We start from the raw sequence: 23592 nt of genomic DNA, 5'->3' as shown, positions 1-23592 counted from the left end.
TGCTGAGCCCTTCCAGTCATGTCTGACTCTTTGCCACCCTTTGGGCCATAGCCCGCCAGGCTCCTCTGTCCATGGGATTCTCCAGGCTGGAATACTGGAGTGCATTGCTGTGCCCTCCTCCAGGGGACCCTCCCGACCCAGGGATCAAACCAGGTCTCTTAGTCTCCTTCATTGGCAGGCTGGTTCTCTGCCGCTAGCGCCAGCTGGGAGGCCCAGGTCGCATTGTGAGGAACGAACCAGCAGGCAGAGAAGCCATATGTTGGAAGCTCTGAGGGTTGCGGTTTGTGGGCGTAAAGAAAGAGTGAACATGGGGAAGGTGCAGCCGAGGCCCGTGTCTTTTCCTGAAGTTGTTCAGTAGCTTCCCCGGCCCTTAGGGAACAGCTCAGGACACACCGTGTGGTCTGTAAGCCCTGCCTTACAGTCCCTGCCTGCCTCCCCAGCTGGTGATCACCCAAGCTGAGCCCGCGGCCTAGGCCCCTGCCTGGGGCGCACGCGTGCGTCTCCTGGAAGCCCTCTGCCGGCGGCCCCCTCCCTGCCTCCCAGCTGCAGTCCGCACCACTTTTATTTAGTTGCAGTATCGAAATAACGTTAAAAAGAGGCCAGTCACGTGCTATCTTAAAAAGTACTTTAATATTATTGTCAGTAAACTACGACAAAGAACCTTGGTTCCACTGCAGTCTTTGGTATATTTTCCCACACGTGATCTTGTTTAAGTCTCATGTTAGTCATGAGATAGGTCTTACATGAAATTAACAAACAGAATTGTCTTTCATTACAAAATGCCATGTTTTAGCTAGAATTTAAAGCTACTTGGGATAATTGAAATAAAAGTAAAGCCATCTTTCAAAATAAGAGTGGGTATAGAGTTGTGTGTGCACCAAACCTTTGTGTGTGTGTGTGTGTGTGTGTGTGTGTGTATTTTTAATAAAATTGACTTAAACGATTAGCCACAAGATGTCATCTATTTGATGTCAAATGTAAACTAGATGTTATCCTAAAACACTTTCAAATTCTACTTTTATCATTGAAATGCTGTTCTCTTCTTTTCTTTGTAATTTATATAAGGAAACTTAGAAATTCCAGAGGTTAACTTTTGTCAGAAACTTCATTAAATTGATTAATCACATACCTGGGTTTGTGACATATTCTCATCATTGGCCTGTGCATGATACTTTTATCTATGGGATTAGCTTGCAAATGTTACATACCAATTAGTAACATGTCACTAGTTTTTCAGAAATTTCTCAAAGTCTAAGCATTTGCAGTTGAAATACAAGCACTTAGGCCAGTTGCCGCCCAGTGTACTAGCATGTCCAGCAGCTCATCTGGTCTCAGCCCTGAAAGAGACAGGGCTTACTTTCCCAGTACGTGAATGGGCTTGACTCGCAGAGCATGGTCACAGGTTGGGTCAGATACGCAGATTTCTTGTGTCTTTGGTCTTCCCTGGCTTCAGGAAGAAAGGGGAGCATTTCTCATCAACGGGTAAGGTTAAAGGTAACAGTTGGCTACTGAGGTGGTGAGTGCAGATGGCAGAGGACAGAGTGTGAGTGTGTGTGTGTGTGCATGTATGTATGTGTGTACATGTATGTATGTATGAAGGAGGGGCCATACGAGAGTCTGCTGGTCTGCAAGGAACTTGGGCTGTCTTCTCACATGCTGTGTTTCTGGGCAGGTCCTGAGCAGCACCGCAGGCTAAGTGTGTGTTCAGCTACCCTGGGTTCGCCCAGGAGAGAGCCCAGGGTCTCAGGCTGCCTCTCACCTAAAGGGACAGGCCCTTGCTTCTTTAAGGTAATTCTTCTTAGAAGATTTTCCTAGGACTTGCCTGGCAGTCCTAGGTTAAGACTCTGCATGTCTAACGCAGGGAGCAGGGGTTCGATCCCTGGTTGGGGCGTGGTCATGAAAAGAGATCTTTCTAATTTCTAGTCCGTTTAATGGGCTCTGTCTTCTCAAATATGTTTTTAAAAAGTATTTATTTATTGGCTGTGTGGGGTCTTTGTTGCTGCACACGGGCTTTCTCTAGTCGCCCCGCGAGGGCTTCTCGTTGTGCTGGTTTCTCCTGCTGCAGAGCGCAGGCTGCGGGACACGTGGGCCTCGTGATTGCGGAGCCCGGGCTCAGTAGCTTTGGCACGTGGGCCCAGTTGCCTCGTGCGTGGGGGGCATTCTGGACCAGGGATAGAAGCGGTGTCCCTTGCATTGCAAGGTGGGTTCTAAGCTACTGGACCTAGGGAAGCCTCAAATGTCTTTAGTTCTTATCTCTTTCATGTATTTTGTGCCAAATGCAGCTAGAAGTTCTGAAAACTGATAGGAATGAGGAGCTGACTTGGACTCAAGTTTATCTCATTGTACTTTATTGGATTCTTTCAAACTGTCATCAGGAATGCTTTACTGGGGGAAAAAAAAAAAGGTTACCTTCCAAATTGGGAGATACAGAAGTGAATAAAATAGGTAAAGCCTTTGCATTCATAGACCTATAATGAGGGGAATGCATAGTAAACAAAATACAGGTAAGTTTGTGCTGTGTGAGGTAGTGATGTGTGTTACAAGAAAAGCTGAGTGCTGGGATGAAGACGGAGGGAGGGTGTATGCTGAGTGTGGCCGCTGGTCGTGGGTCCCCTGATACCCAAGGTGATGTTTGAGCAGGACTGTGGGGAGAGCCGTCTCTGAGGATGGACGCCTGAGGGAGGCGTTTAAGAACCGAGGAAGGTACAAAGGCCCGGTGGCAGGAAGTGGCCCAGCACATGCGAGAGACTGTAAAGGGGCCTCGAGGGCCGGAAGGCCAGAGTGGCAGGTGCAGGGGAGCTTCCGGAGAAAAGCTCCACGCAGTAGCTGGGGGCAAGATCCTGGGGAGTCCTGGGAAGATACTTTATTTTATTCTGACTGAGATGAGAAGCCAATGCTAAGTTCTGAGACATGAACTGAGTTAAATCTTAGATGGATCACTCAGGCTGCTGTAAGTTAGTGGACTGTAGTTGGAAACAGGGAGCCCTACTGGAGGAAATGAAATAGTCCATGTGGGGCTTGCAGAGACCTGGAACCAGGTGATGGTGGTCCAGATTTCACATTAAAGAACCAACAAGATTTGCCAGTGGCTTAGGTGTGCTCCAGGAACAGCCATCAGCTGGTCTGAATTTGAGCCCATATCTGATCAGTACTAAGGGGCACAGTGTCCCAGCAGAGGAAGGGGAGATGTGCAGAGACCTGAAGCGGTGCTGAGTTGGATTCTTGCTCAAGGAACAGAGAGAAGTCCTGTGTGGCAGAGCATCCTGCTGGAGGAGAGAGTGGGGTTAGAGGCTTAGGTGTGAGCCTGGATTCAGGGCGTCTTTACAAGAGTTTGGATTTTATATAAGTGTGTTGTGAAACAGTTTACACTGGCAAAAATATCACTTTGGATGTTGTGTGGTAATAGATGGTAGGAGGTGGGTATGCTAGGATGTGAAATCTGGCGATAACAGGCAATCTAGTCGGGTTACACAGTAAGGATTCTGTTACTACCTGTGAGGTAGGGTGAATCTAGGCGGTTTCCTTCACTGCAGTTAAGAGTGAGCATCTTTGTAATGGAGAAAACTTCCGGAAGCCCTTGAACAACTTCCATTCACATTGAACAGCTCATCCTAATCAGTCTGGCACAGGCAGTGGGACCTTCATGATTGGCTTAGACCATTTCTCTCTGCCACCCCATCCCTCACCGTTCCGTACCTCTCTAGGAGCACGTGGCCCAAACACAATTTGAATTTTGTTGGAAAGACAACAGCGTTGTCAACAGTGTTGACAACAGCGAGGAGGAATGGAAGCTGTGAGACCAGTTAGGGAAGGGTGTTGTCAGAGTAAATGAGGGATGAACTCTACAATTACAGGTTAGGAGTGGTCACACTACACAGGGGAAGCAGAAACGTGAACAAAAAATGTTACTCTCTACTGAAGTCTCCCAGCACACACCTTCTCTCTTTAAGAAAAATCTATACTAATGCTGTTGAGCAAAAGGCAGAACATAGTTCTTCGTATTCTGACTCTTAGCATTTATTGCTTAACGCTGTCTTGCTGGTGCCTGTGGTCCGTCACATGTAGTAAAGACGTTTTGCTGAGCTGTGTTTAGTCGCTCAGTCATGTCTGACTCTTTGAGACCCCGTGGACTGTCGCCTGCCAGGCTCCTCTATCCATGGGGATTCTCCAGGCAAGAATAGTAGAGCGGGTTGCCATGCCCTCCTCCAGGGGATCTTCCCAACCCAGGGATCAAACCAGGTCTCCCACACTGCAGGCAGATTCTTTACCATCTGAGCCACAAGGGAAGCCCATGAATAGTGTAGTAGGTCACCTATCCCTTTTACAGGGGATCTTCCTGACCCAGGAACTGAACCGAGGTCTCCTGCATTGCAGACAGATTCTTTACCAGCTGAGCTACCAGGGAAGCCCAAAAAGTAGAACATAGTTCTTCATATCCTAACTCCTGGCATTATTGCTTAATATTGTCCCGCTGGCGCCTGAGGTCTGTCACATGATGGAAATATTGCTGTGGAGGAGCAGGGAAAAATGACTTCTTGCCTTGGTCCACAGAAGGGAAGATGGGTATTCAAATTAGGTCTAGGATTTATGACAGTGAGTGGGAAAGGCCTCATCAGAAGGGGAAGGGATGTGAATAAGCCTGGGGAGGGAGCTGTTCTGGCTAGAGAGGATCAGCTGGGGCTTCTGAGCTGCTGGCTCGCCTCAGTGATGTGATGAGGTCTGCAGTGATGGGGTCAGAGGAGCCACAGCACTGGGGGAGGTAAATGATGCAAAACTCCGGCAATTTGACAGTGACTCCAAAGGCCCCGTGTGTTACTTATTCATAAATTATAATTTTGCTAAGGCATGTATAAACTATGTCTGCATCCCTGGTGTACTTGTTATTTGCTATTTTCACTGGATATTCACTTGTTCTCAGATGGAATTTGGGAAGATACACATACCTGTAACTGTAGAGGATCTGTGAGTGAGGTAAAGTCATTCAGTCGTGTCTGACTCTTTGTGAGCCCCTGGACTACACAGTCCATGGAATTGCTGTTCCCTTCTCCAGGGGATCTTCCCAACCTATAAAGGGACTATTGCACTTCTAATTCTAGGTTTTGCAAAGCTTGTATGGGAGAAAAGTAAACTAGAATGCTTTGCATTAAAAGCATTCCTTGTTATTGTGCTTTGCAGATAAAGGCATTTTTAAGAAATTTGAGGGTTTGTGTTAACCTTGTGTTATCAGCTGATGGTTAACATATTTTAGTAATAAAGTATTTTAAATTAAGGTATGTGCAGTTTTTAGATGTACAATTACTCACTTAATAGGGTACAGTATAGCACAAACATAATTTTTCAGTGCACTGGGAAACCCAAATATTTGTGTATGACTGTTGTGCTACTTGCTTTATTGCAGTAGTCTAGAACTGAACCTGCAGTATCTCCAAAGGTCTGTTATAGTTAACATAGCAATAAAGAAAACTTTTCGTCCTATGAATCCTGGTTTAATTTTGTGGGAGGTTTAAATGAACAAGTGCCTAAACAGTGCCTGCTTCCTAATAAATGCTGTGTTTTTGCCATTGCGTGCCTGTGTGCCTGTCAAGTCACTTCAGTCGTGTCTGACTCTTTGCAACCCTGTGGACCATAGCCCGCCAGACTCCTCTGTCCATGGTGTTCTTCAGACAAGAATACTAGAGTTGCCCTGCCCTCCTCCAGGAATCTCCCGACCCGGGGGTTGAACTTGCAGTCCTTTAATGCTGAACCACTGGGGACACCCCATGTTTTTCCGGTTACTATTACTTAATTAAAAATGCTATTTTTAGTTTTTTTAAAAATTTATTTTCCAGCCCTACCACTTACTAATAGCTCAGGGCTAAATGTCAGATCCACCAGGACTTTTAGAGGGACCTCCTCACAATTACTCCTGTGCTTCTGCAAACACCTTAGGCCTTCCCAGGCTTGAACCAAAGAGGGGTTCTTTTTGTTTTTGACTGAATTATTTGATTTGATTTGATGCTTAATGCAGAGTGGCCATTTATTTCTTTTCCTTGTTCTTAATCTCATCATCAGTTTAATGTAATTGTCCAGTTGTTTTTTCTTTTCAGTATTCTTCCTGAACACCCAATTGTTGGTTATAATTCTCTTGATTTTATAAGAACCTGACCAAATAGTGTAATGGCTAGAGGTCGTGTCTATCCCTATAAAACAGAGCAGTAAATAAGTTGAAGGCTATAATGACAAGAATTTTGGTCACTAGGCTGAGCTTTCCCAATCTTTACATCGTGAGTACATGTTCAAGGGAACTCTGAAACCATATGAGTATACATGTGGAGAGCTTTTTGTCAGGCCACTGTAACTCTTCATAAATGCTCAATTTTCTCGTGTTTATATGGTCACAACGGCCACTTTCCAGTTACCTCATAGCATTTGGATATCAGAAAGCCAAACATATTCGTTTTTTGTAATATAAAACATTTAAACCCACCTGTGATCCCTTCATATATTCTGCATGTTTCTGATTATGTGTATCATTTATGAATCTAGTATTTTTATAGTGGATCATTTACCCTAAAATTCTTATTCTGATCATTTGGAAATATAGGCGTTAAATCTGTGTTAATTTTCTTTCAATCATTGTTCTCAGTGTGTAGACCCTTACTATAGTCCTTACCTGTTTAATAGGTGACACTTGATCATACAATTGTGTGGTTGGTAAAAGTGAATTAGGGTTTCAGGATTTTACCAATGGGTGATTTTTAATATTGAATGACATGTATTAAGACAAATGCTTTTATATATAATTTATTTGGCATTGTAAATGCATTTATCTTGTGAGAAACAGACCCCCTGTTGTCAGATGAAGTATTCTGGAAAGGTTTGGAGTAAATAAATAATAAAACTACTTTGATATACAATCTAACCAATATTAAATATTAAGACTTTCCGATGATTGATTTTAATACTTAATTAACTGATTTAAAGTCCAGGGGAGCACTCTTGCATGCAGATGACAGAATTCAAAAACAAAGCTTCATCCTTTGCCTTTGTTTTATTTCTCATCTTTTTTCCCTCCCTCATTTCTCTTCTTCTTTCTCTTATAATTAAGACATTAAAACATCATTTTCCCTGACCATCAAATTTACTTCTGGCTACCAGTATTTCTAAATAAAAATTTTTTGACCAATTCTACAAATAATGTTCCATTACTGTCTAATTACAAAAATTTAGCTTCTATCAGTTTCTTGCATTTATAGCCAAGCTGTCATATTGTAGGTTATAAGCCCATTGTGGTAAATGCGTGCTGCCTGTAACGGATACTCATTCATGCTGTATCTTCCTCACCCCTCTTATAATTGTGCTCTGGTAATAGTTCATTTACGCTCTTTCATATGCTTTTCTTATAGGAGTTATCTTTATGTAAAGTAATATTACTGTCATTTCAGTGTTTGACTTCTAAGTTTACCATCAGTCAAGAATTTAAATGAATGAAGTATGCTTATATGAGCTTTTTTGAATATGGATGTCTTTAGAAGACACGATTCAGAATACTAATTCTGTGCCTCTATATTAGAAACAGTAAAAGCATAAATATAAGCTGAAATACAAAGAACTTCAGATTCAGAGGGAATAAACTAGAGGTTTTGTTTATATGATGCCATTTTAAAAGTGAAAATTGTATTCACTAACCTATTTTTTTTTTTGTCATTCTGATGCTCACAATAGAAGTTTATACTTATAGACTACTTGTATTACTTCACTTTACATGGGAAATATATTATTTTGAAATTTCATTAACATAATTTATCTTTCAAGCTTTAGTGAACTCTTAACCCATTCATTAAATATTAATAGTTTTAACAATACTTCCTTTCTTTCAGATCACTTTTATCTTAAGATGTAATATTGTAACAACCAGATTTATGAAGCCAGTACAACAATCCTTAAGATTAGTCTTTGATTTTTAAATGGAGGTTTCAGCCTAGTGTGTCAATTTGTGTGACCAGAATGGCAGTTAAAACCATGTTGCGCAGCTAATTTTGAGTTTTGTGAACTTTGATTTCATGAGAAACAGGGACTTTAAATGTTATTTATATTGCAAGTGTAGCAAAGAAGAGATTCCTTCTTTCTCAAGTCTTAGAAGGTATTTTGCTGTGCTTTCTGAATTAGAAAAAATAAGATTGCCCTTATTTTAAAAAAATTCTTTACCATTTTTGTCAGCTAGGGAAATTCTAGAGACAGTTTCACATTATTAAAGAAAGTTGAAATCCATCAGTTATGGATTAAAGTAGTCATTACTAAGATGCATACTTTTGGTCATTATGTATTTCTCTCTCTCTCTATATATATATATATAGCTTTTGGTAAAGAATCTACCTGCCATGCAGGAGACCCCGGTGATTCCTGGCTCGGGAAGATCCCCTGGAGAAGGGATAGGCTACTGACTCCAGTATTCTTGGGCTTCCCTGGTGGCTCGGCTGGTAAAGAATCCATCCGCCTGCAATGCGGGAGACCTGAGTTCTATCCCAGGGTTGGGAAGATCTTCTGGAGGAGGGAAAGGCAACCCACTTCAGTATTCTGGCCTGGAGAATTCCAGGAACTCTATAGTCCATGGGGTTGCAAAGAGTCAGACACGACTGAACGACTTTCACTCACTTCACTTCTATATAGACAAGTTTAGGACATAGGAAGTATACAAGCATAAGATGCAGTGATCCATTGTGAGTTTCAAAATGTTTATGCCACTTTGACTTTTATAGTGGTTGTCTTAAAATATTCTGAACCAAAAAAAAAAAACCTCCCTTAATTCACTTGAATTTTTCTTAAATATTTTCTTGTAGTTTGATATTCACAGGTACAAAATTATAGTGTTTAAAATAAATACAGATTACATTTTTTTTAATTGTTTGCCATCCTGCTTTGTAGTTTGCGTATATTTTTGGTTGTTATAGTCACAAAACACAAGTTGGAAAAGTCTTAAGAAAATTACTTCACATTTGAAAGCAACATATTGTGATTTTATAAGGTAATCACAATAGCAGTAGCTGCCGGGGTCCTACCCCGGCTGATCCAGGGTATTCGAAGCGGGGACGGTGTTGGCGACCTATTTATTTAAATATTTTATCAAAGATATAAAGAGTAATAGGATGAGGATAGCTCAGTAGGAAAATTCAGTGGAGAAAAGAGGCTGAGTGGCTTGGTTTACGCGGGAGACCAATAAAACTTCAAGACAAGAAGTTTCCACCACTTACGTAGGCCACAGGCGTCCTTCCGTTCTCCCGAAGGAGAGGAGACACTGAGGCCTCCCCGGTCGGATCTTAGAAGCCCAGGCATAATTAGTAAGCATGGCGGGTTCCGCGCTCCAGATGGAGACTCAGCCAGAGTGAGAGAGAGAGAGACATGGGGAGACCAGTATTTCGAGAAACTGATCCCCATTCTTTATTTTCCATGGTCTACTTTTATACACTGAGATGTTATGCAAAAGTCACGGGGGGTCAGCAGTCCTGACTTTTATCAAAGTCAGGTGCCTCATACAAATGTATACAGAGGTCTTAGGGGTGTTACATCATCTTCTGGCCAGGGGGGCCTGCTGACAATTTATGACCCTCTCCTTGTGACAACGGTCAGTCAACCAGGACACTTATTTCTCCAGGGATGATTATTCTTAAAACAGACGCCACCCAAATAAAGTTACATTCCTACAGGGTGAGGGTGTAGTGGGTTTTAGTTAAGGAAAGAATTTACTTAGCCTAAGGTCTAACGTGATTAATATCAAAGGTTAATACTTATTTCTTCTATATATTCATTAATGTGTGTAAGGGCAGGGGATGTGGAGACTTAGCAACAAACATTGGCTCAACAAATGAAAAACCCTTCACCAATACAATTTCTAATCAGCCCATTATAGTTTCCTAACTTCTCTAAAGAACCTGTTTTTAGAGGGTTTAAAGCATCTCGTGCCTCTCACGGTTGGGAGGCTGTGAGCAATCACATGTGGCTGGACGAGCCTGTCAGGCAGGCTAGAGAATCCTCAGAGGAGTTTGTAGGTTAAAACACTCTTGTCACACCCAAGAGTTTTTATTGACTGGAGCTCTAGGTTAACTCCTTCTCTGAAAGAGGTCGTGGGGGACAGCCCCCCGTAAAGTCAGAGGTGTAGGTAAGAGCACAAAGTAGTAAAGTAGGCAGGCTCTGGTTATGGGGGTAGACGCTCGAGGATTTCCAGGGGGACTCCTGAGGCTTGATCCCGCCTTTGCGTATGTCGCGCCTCCTTCCTCATGACCTTTGCCAGGGGTGGAGTACCTCACTCGGCCCCCAACAAGTAGCCAACAAAGTAATTTTTATTATGTTCTAAAAAGCAAAAATAGCCCTTTGTGTTTAAAATTACAGTAACAAAAACTAAAACAATGCCAACTTAATAAGTTACTCTTGAACTTGATTATTATTTAAATCTGTATTTAAAAGAAAAGTAAAAGCATTATCCAAAGTTTTTATTCAACAAATTTCTTAAAAATAATTCATTATTACTATTCAGCAGGTTTCCAGGTTTCTTTTAGTAAAAGCATTTCAGTGATTCAGTTTCAATCTGTAGGCATAATAAATTAGAATATAGTAGATACCTGATTCTATAGAATGCCTGTAGACTGGTGTATTTGGTAAATTTTATATTGTGGTTACTGGGTGTTACCACAGACATCTCAATTTCTAAAGAATTATTATTAAAGCTGAAATAAGTAAATGACTTATAATTAAATTTACTATTGAGTTTAAAGGAGAAGGCAATGGCACCCGACTCCAGTACTCTTGCCTGGAAAATCCCATGGATGGAGGAGCCTGGTAGGCTGCAGTCCATGGGGTCGCTAAGGGTCGGAAACGACTGAGCGACTTGACTTTAACTTTTCACTTTCATGCATTGGAGAAGGAAATGGCAACCCACTCCAGTATTCTTGCCTAGAGAATCCCAGGGATTGGGGAGCCTGGTGGGCTGCCATCTATGGGGTTGCACAGAGTCGGACATGACTGAAGTGACTTAGCAGCAGCATAGAGTTTAAAAGGCCTTAAATATCTTGAGCATCTTGAACTAATATTTGAACATCATTATGTTGTAGAGTACCTTATTTTTAATGTGCCTTTTTGAAACATACTTTGATATCAGTTTACTGGTTGATTGTCTAATTCTCATAGAGTTTAAAATACATAAAATCCCCTTATTTGTATATTTTAGGTATATGAAGTCTAACAGTAGAAAAGTGTATATACTATAAAAGTGAGAAACTGGAGTAATGATAAGAAAACATAGTATAGGATGCTAAAGAAATTTTAAGGAAGTCTGGCAGTTGACTCGTGGTACTCATTTTCAAATATTTACCCTTAGATGTTTTAAGAGTATGACAAAATGTATAGAGAATATGAATTTTATGTTGTAAGATATCCATGGCCAAATACAGGCTTGAGAGGTGTTTAATCCGTTCCACACAGTTTTTTAAAAAATTATCTACCAACACAAGTAAAGAGATTTCACATAAAATTCTGGATTTTTAACTTTTCTTGAAAACATTGAAGGAGAGAAAAGGATGTCCCAACAGTTGACAGACCTGCCATCTTACACTCCCTTGTTTGACTTCTTGTTGGTTTGTCTCACTGGCTTAGAGCCAAGCGTCGGATTGAAGCAGAGGGTGAGCCATAGAGCCAGAGAGGATGCGTTCAACACTAGCTGTGCGACTGTAAACAAATTGCTTCATCTCTCTGTACCTCATTTTCTCTGGTGAAATGAAAATAAGGATGAAGATGTGTCATTGAGTTCTTCAGATCAGATCAGTCGCTCAGTCGTGTCCGACTCTTTGCAACCCCATGAATCCCAGTATGCAAGGCCTCCCTGTCCATCACCACCTCCCGGAGTTCACTCAGACTCACATCCATCGAGTCAGTGATGCCATCCAGCCATCTCATCCTCTGTCGTCCCCTTCTCCTCCTGCCCCCAATCCCTCCCAGCATCAGAGTCTTTTCTAATGAGTCAACTCTTCGCATGAGGTGGCCAAAGTACTGGAGTTTCAGCTTGAGCATTAGTCGTTCCAAAGAAATTCTAGCGCTGATCTCCTTCAGAATGGACTGGTTGGATCTCCTTGCAATCCATGGGACTCTCAAGAGTCTTCTCCAACACCACAGTTGAAAAGCATCAATTCTTCGGTGCTCAGCCTTCTTCACAGTCCAACTCTCACATCCATACATGACCACAGGAAAAACCATAGCCTTGACTAGACGAACCTTTGTTGGCAAGGTAATGTCTCTACTTTTGAATATGCTATCTAGGTTGGTCATAACTTTCCTTCCAAGGAGTAAGCGTCTTTTAATTTCATGGCAGCAGTCACCATCTGTAGTGATTGTGGAGCCCAGAAAAATAAAGTCTGACACTGTTTCCACTGTTTCCCCATCTATTTCCCATGAAGTGATGGGACCGGATGCCATGATCTTCGTTTTCTGAATGTTGAGCTTTAAGCCAACTTTTTCACTCTCCTCTTTCACTTTCATCAAGAGGCTTTTTAGTTCCTCTTCACTTTCTGCCATAAGGGTGGTGTCATCTGCATATCTGAGGTTATTGATATTTCTCCCAGCAATCTTGATTCCAGCTTGTGTTTCTTCCAGTCCAGCGTTTCTCATGATGTACTCTGCATAGAAGTTAAATAAACAGGGTGACAACATACAGCCTTGACATACTCCTTTTCCTATGTGGAACCAGTCTGTTGTTCCATGTCCAGTTCTAACTGTTGCTTCCTGACCTGCATACAAATTTCTCAAGAGGCAGGTCCAAAGAGATGGTATTCCCATCTCTTTCAGAATTTTCCACAGTTTATTGTGATCCACACAGTCAAAGGCTTTGGCATAATCAATAAAGCAGAAATATATGCTTTTCTGGAACTCTCTTGCTTTTTCCATGATCCAGCAGATGTTGGCAATTTGATCTCTGGTTCCTCTGCCTTTTCTAAAACCAGCTTGAACATCGGGAAGTTCATGGTTCACATATTGCTGAAGCCTGGCTTGGAGAATTTTGAGCATTACTTTACTAGCGTGTGAAATGAGTGCAATTGTGTGGTAGTTTGAGCATTCGTTGGCATTGCCTTTCTTTGGGATTGGAATGAAAACTGACCTTTTCCAGTCCTGTGGCCACTGCTGAGTTTTCCAAATTTGCTGGCATATTGAGCACAGCACTTTCACAGCATCATCTTTCAGGATTTGAATAGCTCAACTGGAATTCTATCACCTCCACTAGCTTTGTTCATAGTGATGCTTTCTAAGGCTCACTTGACTTCACATTCCAGGATGTCTGGCTCTAGGTGAGTGATCACACCATCATGATTATCTGGGTCATGAAGATCTTTTTTGTACAGTTCTTCTGTGTATTCTTGCCACCTTTTCTTAATATCTTCTGCTTCTGTTAGGTCCATACCATTTCTGTCCTTTATCGAGCCCATCTTTGCATGAAATGTTCCTTTGGTATCTCTGATTTTCTTGAAGAGATCCCTAGTCTTTCCCATTCTGTTGTTTTCCTCTATTTCTTTGCATTGATTGCTGAAGAAGGCTTTCTTATCTCTTCTTTCTATTCTTTGGAACTCTGCATTCAGATGCTCATATCTTTCCTTTTCTCCTTTGCTTTTTGCTTCTCTTCTTTTCACAGCTATTTTTTTTTTCCCACAGCTATTTATAAGGCCTCCCCAGACAGGCATTTTGCTTTTTTGCATTTCTTTTCCATGGGGATGGTCTTGATCCCTGTCTCCTGTACAATGTCACGAACCCCAGTCCATAGTTCCTCAGGCACTCTATCAGATCTAGGCCCTTAAATTTATTTCTCACTTCCACTGTATAATCATAAGGGATTTGATTTAGGTCATACCTGAATGGTCTAGTGGTTTTCCCTACTTTCTTCAATATAAGTCTGAATTTGGCAATAAGGAGTTCATGGTCTGAGCCACAGTCAGCTCCTGGTCTTGTTTTTGCTGACGGTATAGAGCTTCTCCGTATTTGGCTGCAAAGAATATAATCAACCTGATTTCGGTGTTGACCATCTGGTGATGTCCATGTATAGAGGCTGAAGTTGAATGGTTCTGTGAAGACCTACAAGACCTTTTAGAACTAACACCCAAAAAAGATGTCCTTTTCATTATAGGGGACTGGAATGCAAAAGTAGGAAGTCAAGAAACACCTGGAGTAACAGGCAAATTTGGCCTTGGAATACGAAATGAAGCAGGGCAAAGACTAACAGTTTTGAGTTGTTCAGCAGATAAGATGATGAGTATACACAAAGTGTTTAATGCAGTTTTTGCCTTATATGCATTGCTTAATGGATGCCAACTGGAATTATTAATAATATTTACCTGACCCCATTAGGTGTTTGAGTTTGATGAGACTTCTCCATAGGAGAGGACTTTACTTTTTAAATCTGTTCATTCATTTGATGAGTAGACTGTGTCAGATTCTGCTTTATAATATAATTGCTTATTTACATTTTGCGATTGTCTACTAGAGTATCTTTCCCAGAATTCCTTACGTGTAGTTCAGTTGCTCAGTCATGTCCGACTCTTTGCGACCCTATGAACCACAGCACTCCAGGCCTCCCTGTCCATCACCAACTCCCAGAGCTTAGTCAGACTCATGTCCATTGAGTTGGTGATGCCATCCAACCATTTCATCCTCTGTTGTCCCCTTCTCTTCCTGCCTTCAATCTTTCCCAGCATCAGGGTGTTTTCAGATGAGTCAGCTCTTCGCATCAGGTGGCCAAAGTATTGGAGTTTCAGCTTCAACATCAATCCTTCCAATGAATATTCAGGATTGATCTCCTTTAGGATGGACTGGTTGGATCTCCTTGCAGTCCAGGGGACTCTCAGAAGTCTTCTCCAACACCACAATTCAAAAGCATCAATTCATCAGTGCTCAGCTTTCTTTATAGTCCAACTCTCACATCCATACATGAATACTGGAAAAACCATAGCTTGGACTAGATGGACCTTTGTTGGCAAAGTAACGTCTCTGCTTTTTAGTATGCTGTCTAGGTTGGTCATAACTTTGCTTCCAAGGAGTACGTGTCTTTTAATTTCATGGCTGCAGTCACCATCTGCAGTGATTTTGAAGCCCCCCAAAATAAAGTCTGTCACTGTTTGCACTGTTGCCCCTCTATTTGCCATGAAATGGGGACCAGATGCCATGATCTTAGTTTTCTGAATGTTGAGCTTGAAGCCGACTTTTTCACTCTCCTCTTTCACTTTCATCAAGAGGCTCTTTATTTCTTCTTTGCTTTCTGCCATAAGGGTGGTGTCATTTGCATATCTGGGATCATTGATATTTCTCCCAGCAATCTTGATTCCAGCTTGTGCTTCATCCAGCTCAGCATTTCTCTTGATGTACTCTGCATAGAAGTTAAATAAGCAGGATGACAATAAACAGCCTTGACATACTCCTTTTCCTATTTGGAACCAGTCATTGTTCCATGTCCAGTCCTAACTGTTGCTTCCTGACCTGCATACAGATTTTTCAGGAGGCAGATCAGGTGGTCTGGTATTCCCATCTCTTGAAGAATTTTCCACAGTATGTGGTGATAGTCATGTGATAGTATGTGGTGATATGTGGCATAGTCAATAAAGCAGAAATAGATGTTTGTCTGGAACTCTCTTGCTTTTTCGATAATCCAGCGGATTATCTGTGTAGTTAGTACTCCATATATAATTGATTTGTACACATAAGAAGGGAGAGCTGACAACTGTTTAGATTTATGGCTTTAGAAGTTTTCACTGTGTTGGCAACAAAAGTTCTACTTTCCCAAGTGTTGATTTTGCCTAAACCTCTCTTTTTGTTTAACCATAATCTGAGAGGGATAGGGTTTGTTTACATCTAATCAAGAGTGAGTGTGGGTGAGAATTGAAGTGTTCTGAGAAAAATGAGGAAATATTCAAGTCATTTTATGAAATGAGCATTTTTGAAAGTACGTAAATAGAATAAAGGAGTATTTTGTGATGGGAAAAAATTGGTCAAAGATTTGTATGTTTGTGGGCTTTTCTGGAATTTTCCTCCAGGAGTGGAGACTTTATCCTGTAAGATCACATACACATTTTGGCTGGACCTTCTTTTCCAATTTAACATTCCACGTTTCCTCTTCCTGTCCCCCCTGCTCTGGAAATTTAAAATATTTTGTTACTTACATTACCTGGGATGAAATTTAGTGAACTCAGTCTGTTTTTTGAAAGATGTTGATATGGGAAGGTCATTTGTACTGTATAGACTTAAAAAAAAATAAATAGTGTCGCTTACAAGTTCAACAACAATTTAATTTCTGAAAAAAAGTGTTTAAATTAGAATTACTTATAGGAATCAGACTTGAGAAGGAAAACCCTCAAATCAACAAAAGAAGACATAGGTGGTTATTTACATAATCTTGCCTTTGTAAGTCTAATACCAGAGCAGAATCCATAAAGAAGATACACATATTTTTGGTTTCATAAAGATGTTACTCTGTCTAGGAAATTATACATAATTTGAAGATAGAGATACATTGTGAAAAATATATGTAGCATATGACAAAGTTTTAGTATCCTTAATATGTAAAGCATGCTTACAAATCATGAGGGCAATCATGATAATAAACTCCATCCACAAAAACAATAACAAATATCAGAGAAAACATGTGAAATCTTCAGTTATCTTACTAGTTATCAAGCAAATGCAGTATAAAACTGGATTATCATATTGATCCAAAAAAAATAAAGAAACCCAAGAGATTACTTATTTCTACTGTTGATGAGTGGCCAAGGGAAATGAATTGTTCTATTATATTCAAATCTGTCTAGATCATAATTTGTCAAAACTTATCACAAAATCTTACATTTAAAAAAAAATACATGCTTTGGTTCAGTAATTATGCTTATAAGAATTTATCCTGAAGGGGAATAATCATGGATACAGTACAGAGATATTAATGAAAGACATTCATTGTGAGGCTGTTTATAGTGTTGGGCAGTTGAAAGCATCCTGATTGTTTACTAATAAAGAATTCTTACAGCTATATAATAGAATACTAGGGATCCACTAGAAGTGATAATGTAGACTTTTTAATGGGAAGGAAGATACGCTAATTTATGTAATCAGTATACTTAACACGGTGGATCACATTAAAACTACGGGTTTTAAATGCTCAGAACAAAGAAAGAATACATATAATAAATTGAAATGTTAACAGTGGTGTTTTCAGCTAATACAATTACAAATAATTTTAGTTAGCTATATTTTCTATATTTTGAAAGTTCCTATGGTAAATGTGTATTATTTTGCCAGCAAGATGAAGGGTATTATAAATGTGACAATGGTTTAAGTTACAATTCAGCTTTTTGTGCAGGAGTATACTGCAGACATATGTAATAGAATGTTGAGGTAAAGATTACCAGTGAAGTTCAGATTTGGAAAATAATTTTTAAAAAGAAAATTTAGTGCTACTTTTTCACTTCTTTCCTACTAGTGTGTATTAAAAGTCCCTGGATCCTGTAGAAAGCTTGTTAATGTTTGTAATGCTCACTTAATCATTTCAGTTTTGCATTTATTCCTAGTCAAGGCAGGAAAAAGAGTATCATTTTTCTCCATATTTTTCATCTTCCAGGTGGGCACTTTTGGTGACATTGTCCAGTTCTCACAATGTATCATTCCTTGTCTGAAACTAGACATCCTCTGCAGCCAGAAGAACAAGAGGTGGGCACTGACCCTTTGTCGAGCTACCCAGACCAGCCTGGAGGTGAGTTTCCTGCGCGGATAACTGCTGAGCTGCTGGGAAAGTTGGCAGCGGGTCTCCAGCTAGCCCCGCCCTAGACGTCTTCCTCTAGATGAGGCTGCACAGAAGAACTTCTAAGACCATTTTGCTGGATAGATATGGAGCGCTGTGACACTGAGCGCCAACTTTTAATTGTAGACACATTAGCCTTAGCCCATGTTTAATGCACTGTCATTCTTAAAAAAAAAAAGAAATCCGTAAACTTAAACGCTTCATTACTTCAGCATAAGAATTTTGAAATACAAAATGGTCTGTGTGAAACATCTTCTAAAGATGTCTAAACCTTTGGTGTTCATTTTTGTGGGGATTTTTCTTCTTTCTTTCAGCAAGTTGAGATTATTATAGGGTAAAAGACTTGCCTGATTCTTCTCTTTTTTTAATAATTGAAATTTGTGTTTTTCTTTTAAATATCTATGTATGGAAATTGTTAAGAGATCAACTCTGTTAGGGCCTACCCTAGAAAAATGTATTAAATGTGTATGTATTGGAGCTTTATAGTATTTTCTCAATATTAATGATAACATAGTATCTTAGAAGGAAAGACTAAGTGTGTGACAATTCTTGAAGCTTTATCCTTATTTCAACTAAATATTTGCTGAAGTCGATTCATGATTCAAGTAACTACTTGTACATTTTCACTCATACATATACCAGGATTGTAAGATCTATTTTAAGAAATTATACTTAGTCAAAGTCATTCACATATGTTTTCTATACTTCAGAAATTTTTTTCCCCTATATTGATGTAAAGGTCTGCATTAAGTAATGTTTTGGGAATTAAAAAAAGTTGATTTCCTAAACGTAACTATTTCTTTAGCACACAAGCTCTTGAGTTTATGGAGTGTGTAGATGTTGTTTTGTCCATCTTTAATACATTCCACATCATCCAAATGCCCTTGTTTTTAATGAAAATAGTGTACAGCTTGTTTTCATGATTTTATTTTTATATTTGCTTCTATTTAAACTGCTATTTAAGGTTTTGATAGTATGAAAAAAATGTTACTGTTTAGTTTCAGCATTTAAAGAATTTTAGTGGTGAGAACGATACAGTCATCCCTAGTGATGCTTTTTTTCTTAAATGTCATACCTTTAAGAAGTACTCTTAATTAAATAAGTCAGATCATTCTGCAGTCACTTCCATAAGTGCATATTTTAAAAGTGAATACATTTTTGTGTTATCAATATATAAAATATTTTCACCAAAATGTTCTGATTTATTTGCTTATTTTTGAATAAACATTTTTTTAAGTGTGTATTTTTCTCTGGACTAGGTCATTAAATATTGAGGTTCATTTTTTAAAAACTGGTTAAGAAAACATTTTAAATTAATTTTATACTTTATTGTTTGCAGGAATAAGGTGTTACCTTTACTGAAAAGGCTTTTCATTTATATCCTAGCCAACATTTCTATGACATACAAAGTTATTAGGACTGAATTGATGTTTAAAAGTGCCATTAATTCATTTACCCCAAATGTTCATTAACAATGTAAATGTATGCTGATGTTCTATGAGACAAGGAAGTGACTAATGACTCTTCCAACTAACAACACTTAAAATGAATAGAAACTTTAGATAGCTAATCTTGAAGTAATCAAGACCCTCATTCAGCCTGGCATCTCTGTATGCTCTAAAACAGCTGTCAACTGTTAAAAATATACACAAAACACACATAAGCGCACGCACACGCAGAAGAAAGATATGTAAATATCTAGTTCTTCAGAGCCAGAAAGGTTACTAACGGTAGTGGGTTTTGTGCATTGTATATGTAAATATTGTATATAAAGCATCTATTTCATCTTAGGTTTTCTTTTTGCAGAAAACTGTGCTGCATTTTAATGGGGTTGTCATATTTACTTGAAAAATCATCACCTTTTTAGTATGTTGGTTTATTTTAATATATGTCTTTCATGGGGTTCTCCACGTATTTGAAGCCATTTACACTTTTCCCACAAGGGAATTTGTGGCAACTAGATGACTCATTTTGTAAGTAGTCAAACACTGGACTTAATCAGTGTTTTCTCTGTGTAGAAACCATGTTTTTTGTTGACTTGAAAAAATTCCTTTTGCATATTCCAGAAGTAAACAAATAAGTCTTTAATTTCTGAAACCTGAATTTTTATATTTACAGAAATATACTACATTTCCGAGTTAAATGGTTCTGCATATTCTGGAAAGGATTAGCAAAAATAGCCACATAACAGATAAGACAGAGAGAAAGTTACATATCATTGGTTTACTTTCATGGATGTTTGAGGGAAGTGAGTGAGGGCAGAAAAAAAAGAAGTATTTGCATATATACATGCAAAATCTTAGGGCACATTTTCCATGTTAATTAAACTTTTAAATGCTTGAATTTCTCTTTCAAATTGAAAACACCACAGAAAGTATGACATTTTCTCTATTGAATTTGGTTATGTACCAAAATTATCATCTTGAATTTCAAGATCTTTGATCAAAGGGTATTACTAATTGACAAGTTACCTATAATTCAGTTTAAACCATAAAAAAAAAACTTATTTTTTCAGCTATTCATAATTATTCAGTCCTAGCATGTAACTTTTAATGATTTAATTAAGTGAAAAAGTAATCATTTTAAACTAAAAACAACAATATGAAGACTTAGGGAGACTTAACCTATAATCAATAAAGAAATAACATTATCAGAATCACTAGTTTTTTTCCAAGCTTATAAGAGATTGGAACGTTACTCACGATGAGAAAACGTTTTCCTCTATTAGGTCTCTCTGAAGAATTGCAGTTTGTTACATACAGCCAGAGTTTTTAGCTCTAATTTTATATGCCTTCTTACTTAACAGCTTTTGCAGTATTCAGATAATTACTTAATGTAATACCTTTTTATGTAATACCTGTTTCAAAGCTTTCTTTTTGGCTCTTGTATAAAATACTTAGTAACCTACTTAAAAAATATCTAAGACATTCAGAACACCCTGCCTACTTCATTTTTGCCTTTTTACAATTTTTTTGTCTCAAGTCTTACTTTTTTTGGTTTATTATATCATAGAATTACATGGCTGAAAATGGGTGCCTGGCTTTATTGATGAATAAATTGGTGGTAATAAAATCAGCTTAATGTAGTTGATGCAAGAAAACGATGCGGTCCTGTTACCATCTTTAGTGTGGCTTTCCACGTCGTAGAGGTGTCACTGAACTCAGGTTTGGGTGCTTGCCACTTGAAACGTCCACAGCCGTGTGACGTGGGCTGCCCGTCCAGGGCCCAGGGAGAAGATGGGCTAGTGTCCCGGAACCAACCCTGAAGGTTCTGCTCGGTGTGGCATTGTTTAAAGGGACAGCAGGGCGGTCGGGGCCAGAGTCATCACCATCCTCCTTGTGGGCAGGCTGTTGCCGCCGCCTCATCTTCCTCTTCACTCAGTTTCTGTTATAAGACTGGTGAAGGGGAGGCTGGGAGAGAGATCTGGCGATCTCTTAACTCCTTCTTCATTTCTTCTTTATCTGTAAAGTACCAACATGTCAGGCAAATATTATGTATTCAAAATATTTGAAACCTGTGCACGGGCAGAGGTTAGGTAAAACACAGCTTTGTTAAAGTGACGAGAGTGGCCCGTTGCAGAGAGCTACTTCCTACAGTAAACCACCTGTGAGCGTGCTGCGTACACGTCACCCCTCTCAGACATCGTTCCATTTCTATGGGATTATGAACAAAGATCCTTTTTCTGTAGCTTCTTCATGCTGATACACAGGGTGCCGTATTCTTAACGTGGAAGATGCTGACAATCTGTAGCGTCTTTTTGTTGATAGTTTCCGTTGCCTGGCTGTGTATATGGGCAGAGTAAGCCACAATTCCTTTGATGCCCACAAAGATATGCATACAGTTTATAGTGTTAATCCTCTTCTCTTTAAGTCCAGGTCTTATAAGTGTGCTAGTCACGGGTTCAGGATTGCTCAGGACAGAGCAGCCTGTGTCTTGACTACAGGTGCAGCACCCTGTGGTTACGTCTCCCCTCTAATAGCAGTTACAGTACCTGTGAAGCCACTCAGGAGTGTTCATCAGACCCTGAAAAGATCCTGTGCCTCTGTCATCCTAATTGTTAACTACTTGAGCCTATGCTTTTGTGACTCAGGGAGGCCTGGGACATTTCAGTTATTCTACAAACAAGAGACAGTGGGTGAGGGGGGAACCTTGTTCTTGGGACGGGACTGGCAGGGTTCTGCTTGGTTTCAGATGCAGTCTAGAGCTGAGATGGATTTGTACAGAGGGGCAGGGTATTCTTATTCTCACTATAATAGCAGGAAGGTTGGAGAAACCGTGTTGCGGTGCAGTCCATTCATCTGTTTGATGGCAGAGAGTGCAATAAAGTATCACTGATATTTTAATATCTTTCTTGATATCTTAGGGTGAGGTAATTTGCTGATAGTGAGTGATAAGATGAAGCATTTGAAGATTTGGGGAGAGTAAAAAAGGTTAGATTGAGTTGGTAAAGAATATATAACCTTGGGGACCAAGGTGAATTTAAACATCATAATTTATAGGTGATACAAACTTGTAAATGTGTGGATTGCATCCAGCAGAATTCAGTGCCTAGGACTTAGACACAACGAAAAGCAGATGGTTGCTTTGTCACGGGAGTATAAGAGGTAGACAGTACCCAAGGAAGTTTATGGTGGAAGAATTCATGGATGGGTTTGAGAATAGAAAGCTATGGAAAGAGGGCAGAGTTATGAGAGGGCAGAGTAGAAAGTTTCGGGAGGGACTGAGTTAGGAGAGGTGCAGCAGAGGATCGCAGGGCGGTTGGGAGTCACAGATGCGGTGGGACAGCGTGACGGGCAGTGGTGACTGGTGATTCAGGGGAGCAGTGTTCAGCGGCAGCCAGCTCACCAGCTCCGCACCTTCATTAGTTCTCTGTGGTAATTTAGGTCTCATTGATTTGGACAGGTTTTGGCTTGAAGTCTTTTTATTATTATTATTTCAAAGACTTTTTTAAAGAGCAATTATAGCTTCACAGCAACAGTCAGAGAAAGGTACAGATTTCCCACATGCCCTCTGTTCCCATATGTGCACAGCCCCTCTCTTACCTGTGTCTCCCACCAGAGTGGTGTGCTTGTGATAGCTGACGAGCCTCCATTGCCCCATGCTCTGTAGTTTACATTAGGATCCACTCTTGGTAACTTAACTTACATCCTGTAAGTTTGGACAAGTGTATAAAGACGTGTGTCTGTCCAAGCAATGTCACACAAGAGTATCTTTGCAAAATTCTCTGCTTCTACCTGTTCATCTTCCCCATCCTTTGCTCCTCAACCTGTGGCAACCACTGATCTTTTTACTGTCTGTGTAGTTTTGTAAAAAGTATCATCTTAATGAAAAATTCTTTATGGATGTTGAGGAAAACATCAGTTTAGATAGATGAAGAACTGTTAGTAAGACTGTTAAGTCAACAAAGCCACCATTTTCCTTAATGAAGATAAAGATTTCTAAATAAATGGGAGAGTGACTTGGAAGTTCCTAAATGACCGTACCAAGGATTTTAAAAAACTGAATGGTTTTTAAACATCTCCTTAATGATGGCTTTTGTGAAGCGGTGTGACACTAGGTAGAGGTGACCTCAGAGGGCAGTGACCATACCGTGCCCTGTCCTTCTAAATTACACCGTCCAGAAGAAGGCGGGGAACAGGAGACTAAAGTGTGAAAGGCTGCGAGTTAGAGACTTGAAAGCCTTCCCACAGAGATACCAGATCAAATATGAGACGGCCGAGGAATACAAAGAGAGGAAAACAGAATGGGGATTGATGGGTCAGAATTTTCCTTGAGCAGAAATTGGATAGAAGGAGCGGTAT

The 23592-nt window shown here is 39.8% G+C and overlaps 1 protein-coding gene across 9 annotated transcripts in view; it reads left to right on the top strand.

Moving 5' to 3' along the window:
- Nucleotides 1-23592, top strand: part of TBC1D5 (TBC1 domain family member 5) — a 599010-nt gene that overhangs the window by 226774 nt on the left and 348644 nt on the right. For all 9 annotated transcript variants that reach the window (XM_061427849.1, XM_061427904.1, XM_061427893.1 and 6 more), the window contains one exon: nucleotides 17612-17743. In XM_061427849.1, the coding sequence (XP_061283833.1) occupies nucleotides 17647-17743 (97 nt within the window). In that variant the 5' untranslated portion in view covers nucleotides 17612-17646. The remainder of the gene's footprint in view (nucleotides 1-17611; nucleotides 17744-23592) is intronic.

Source organism: Bos javanicus, chromosome 1 (genome assembly GCF_032452875.1).
Source record: "Bos javanicus breed banteng chromosome 1, ARS-OSU_banteng_1.0, whole genome shotgun sequence".
Lineage (NCBI taxonomy): Eukaryota > Metazoa > Chordata > Mammalia > Artiodactyla > Bovidae > Bos > Bos javanicus.
This window is presented reverse-complemented; position numbering and strand designations above follow the sequence as displayed.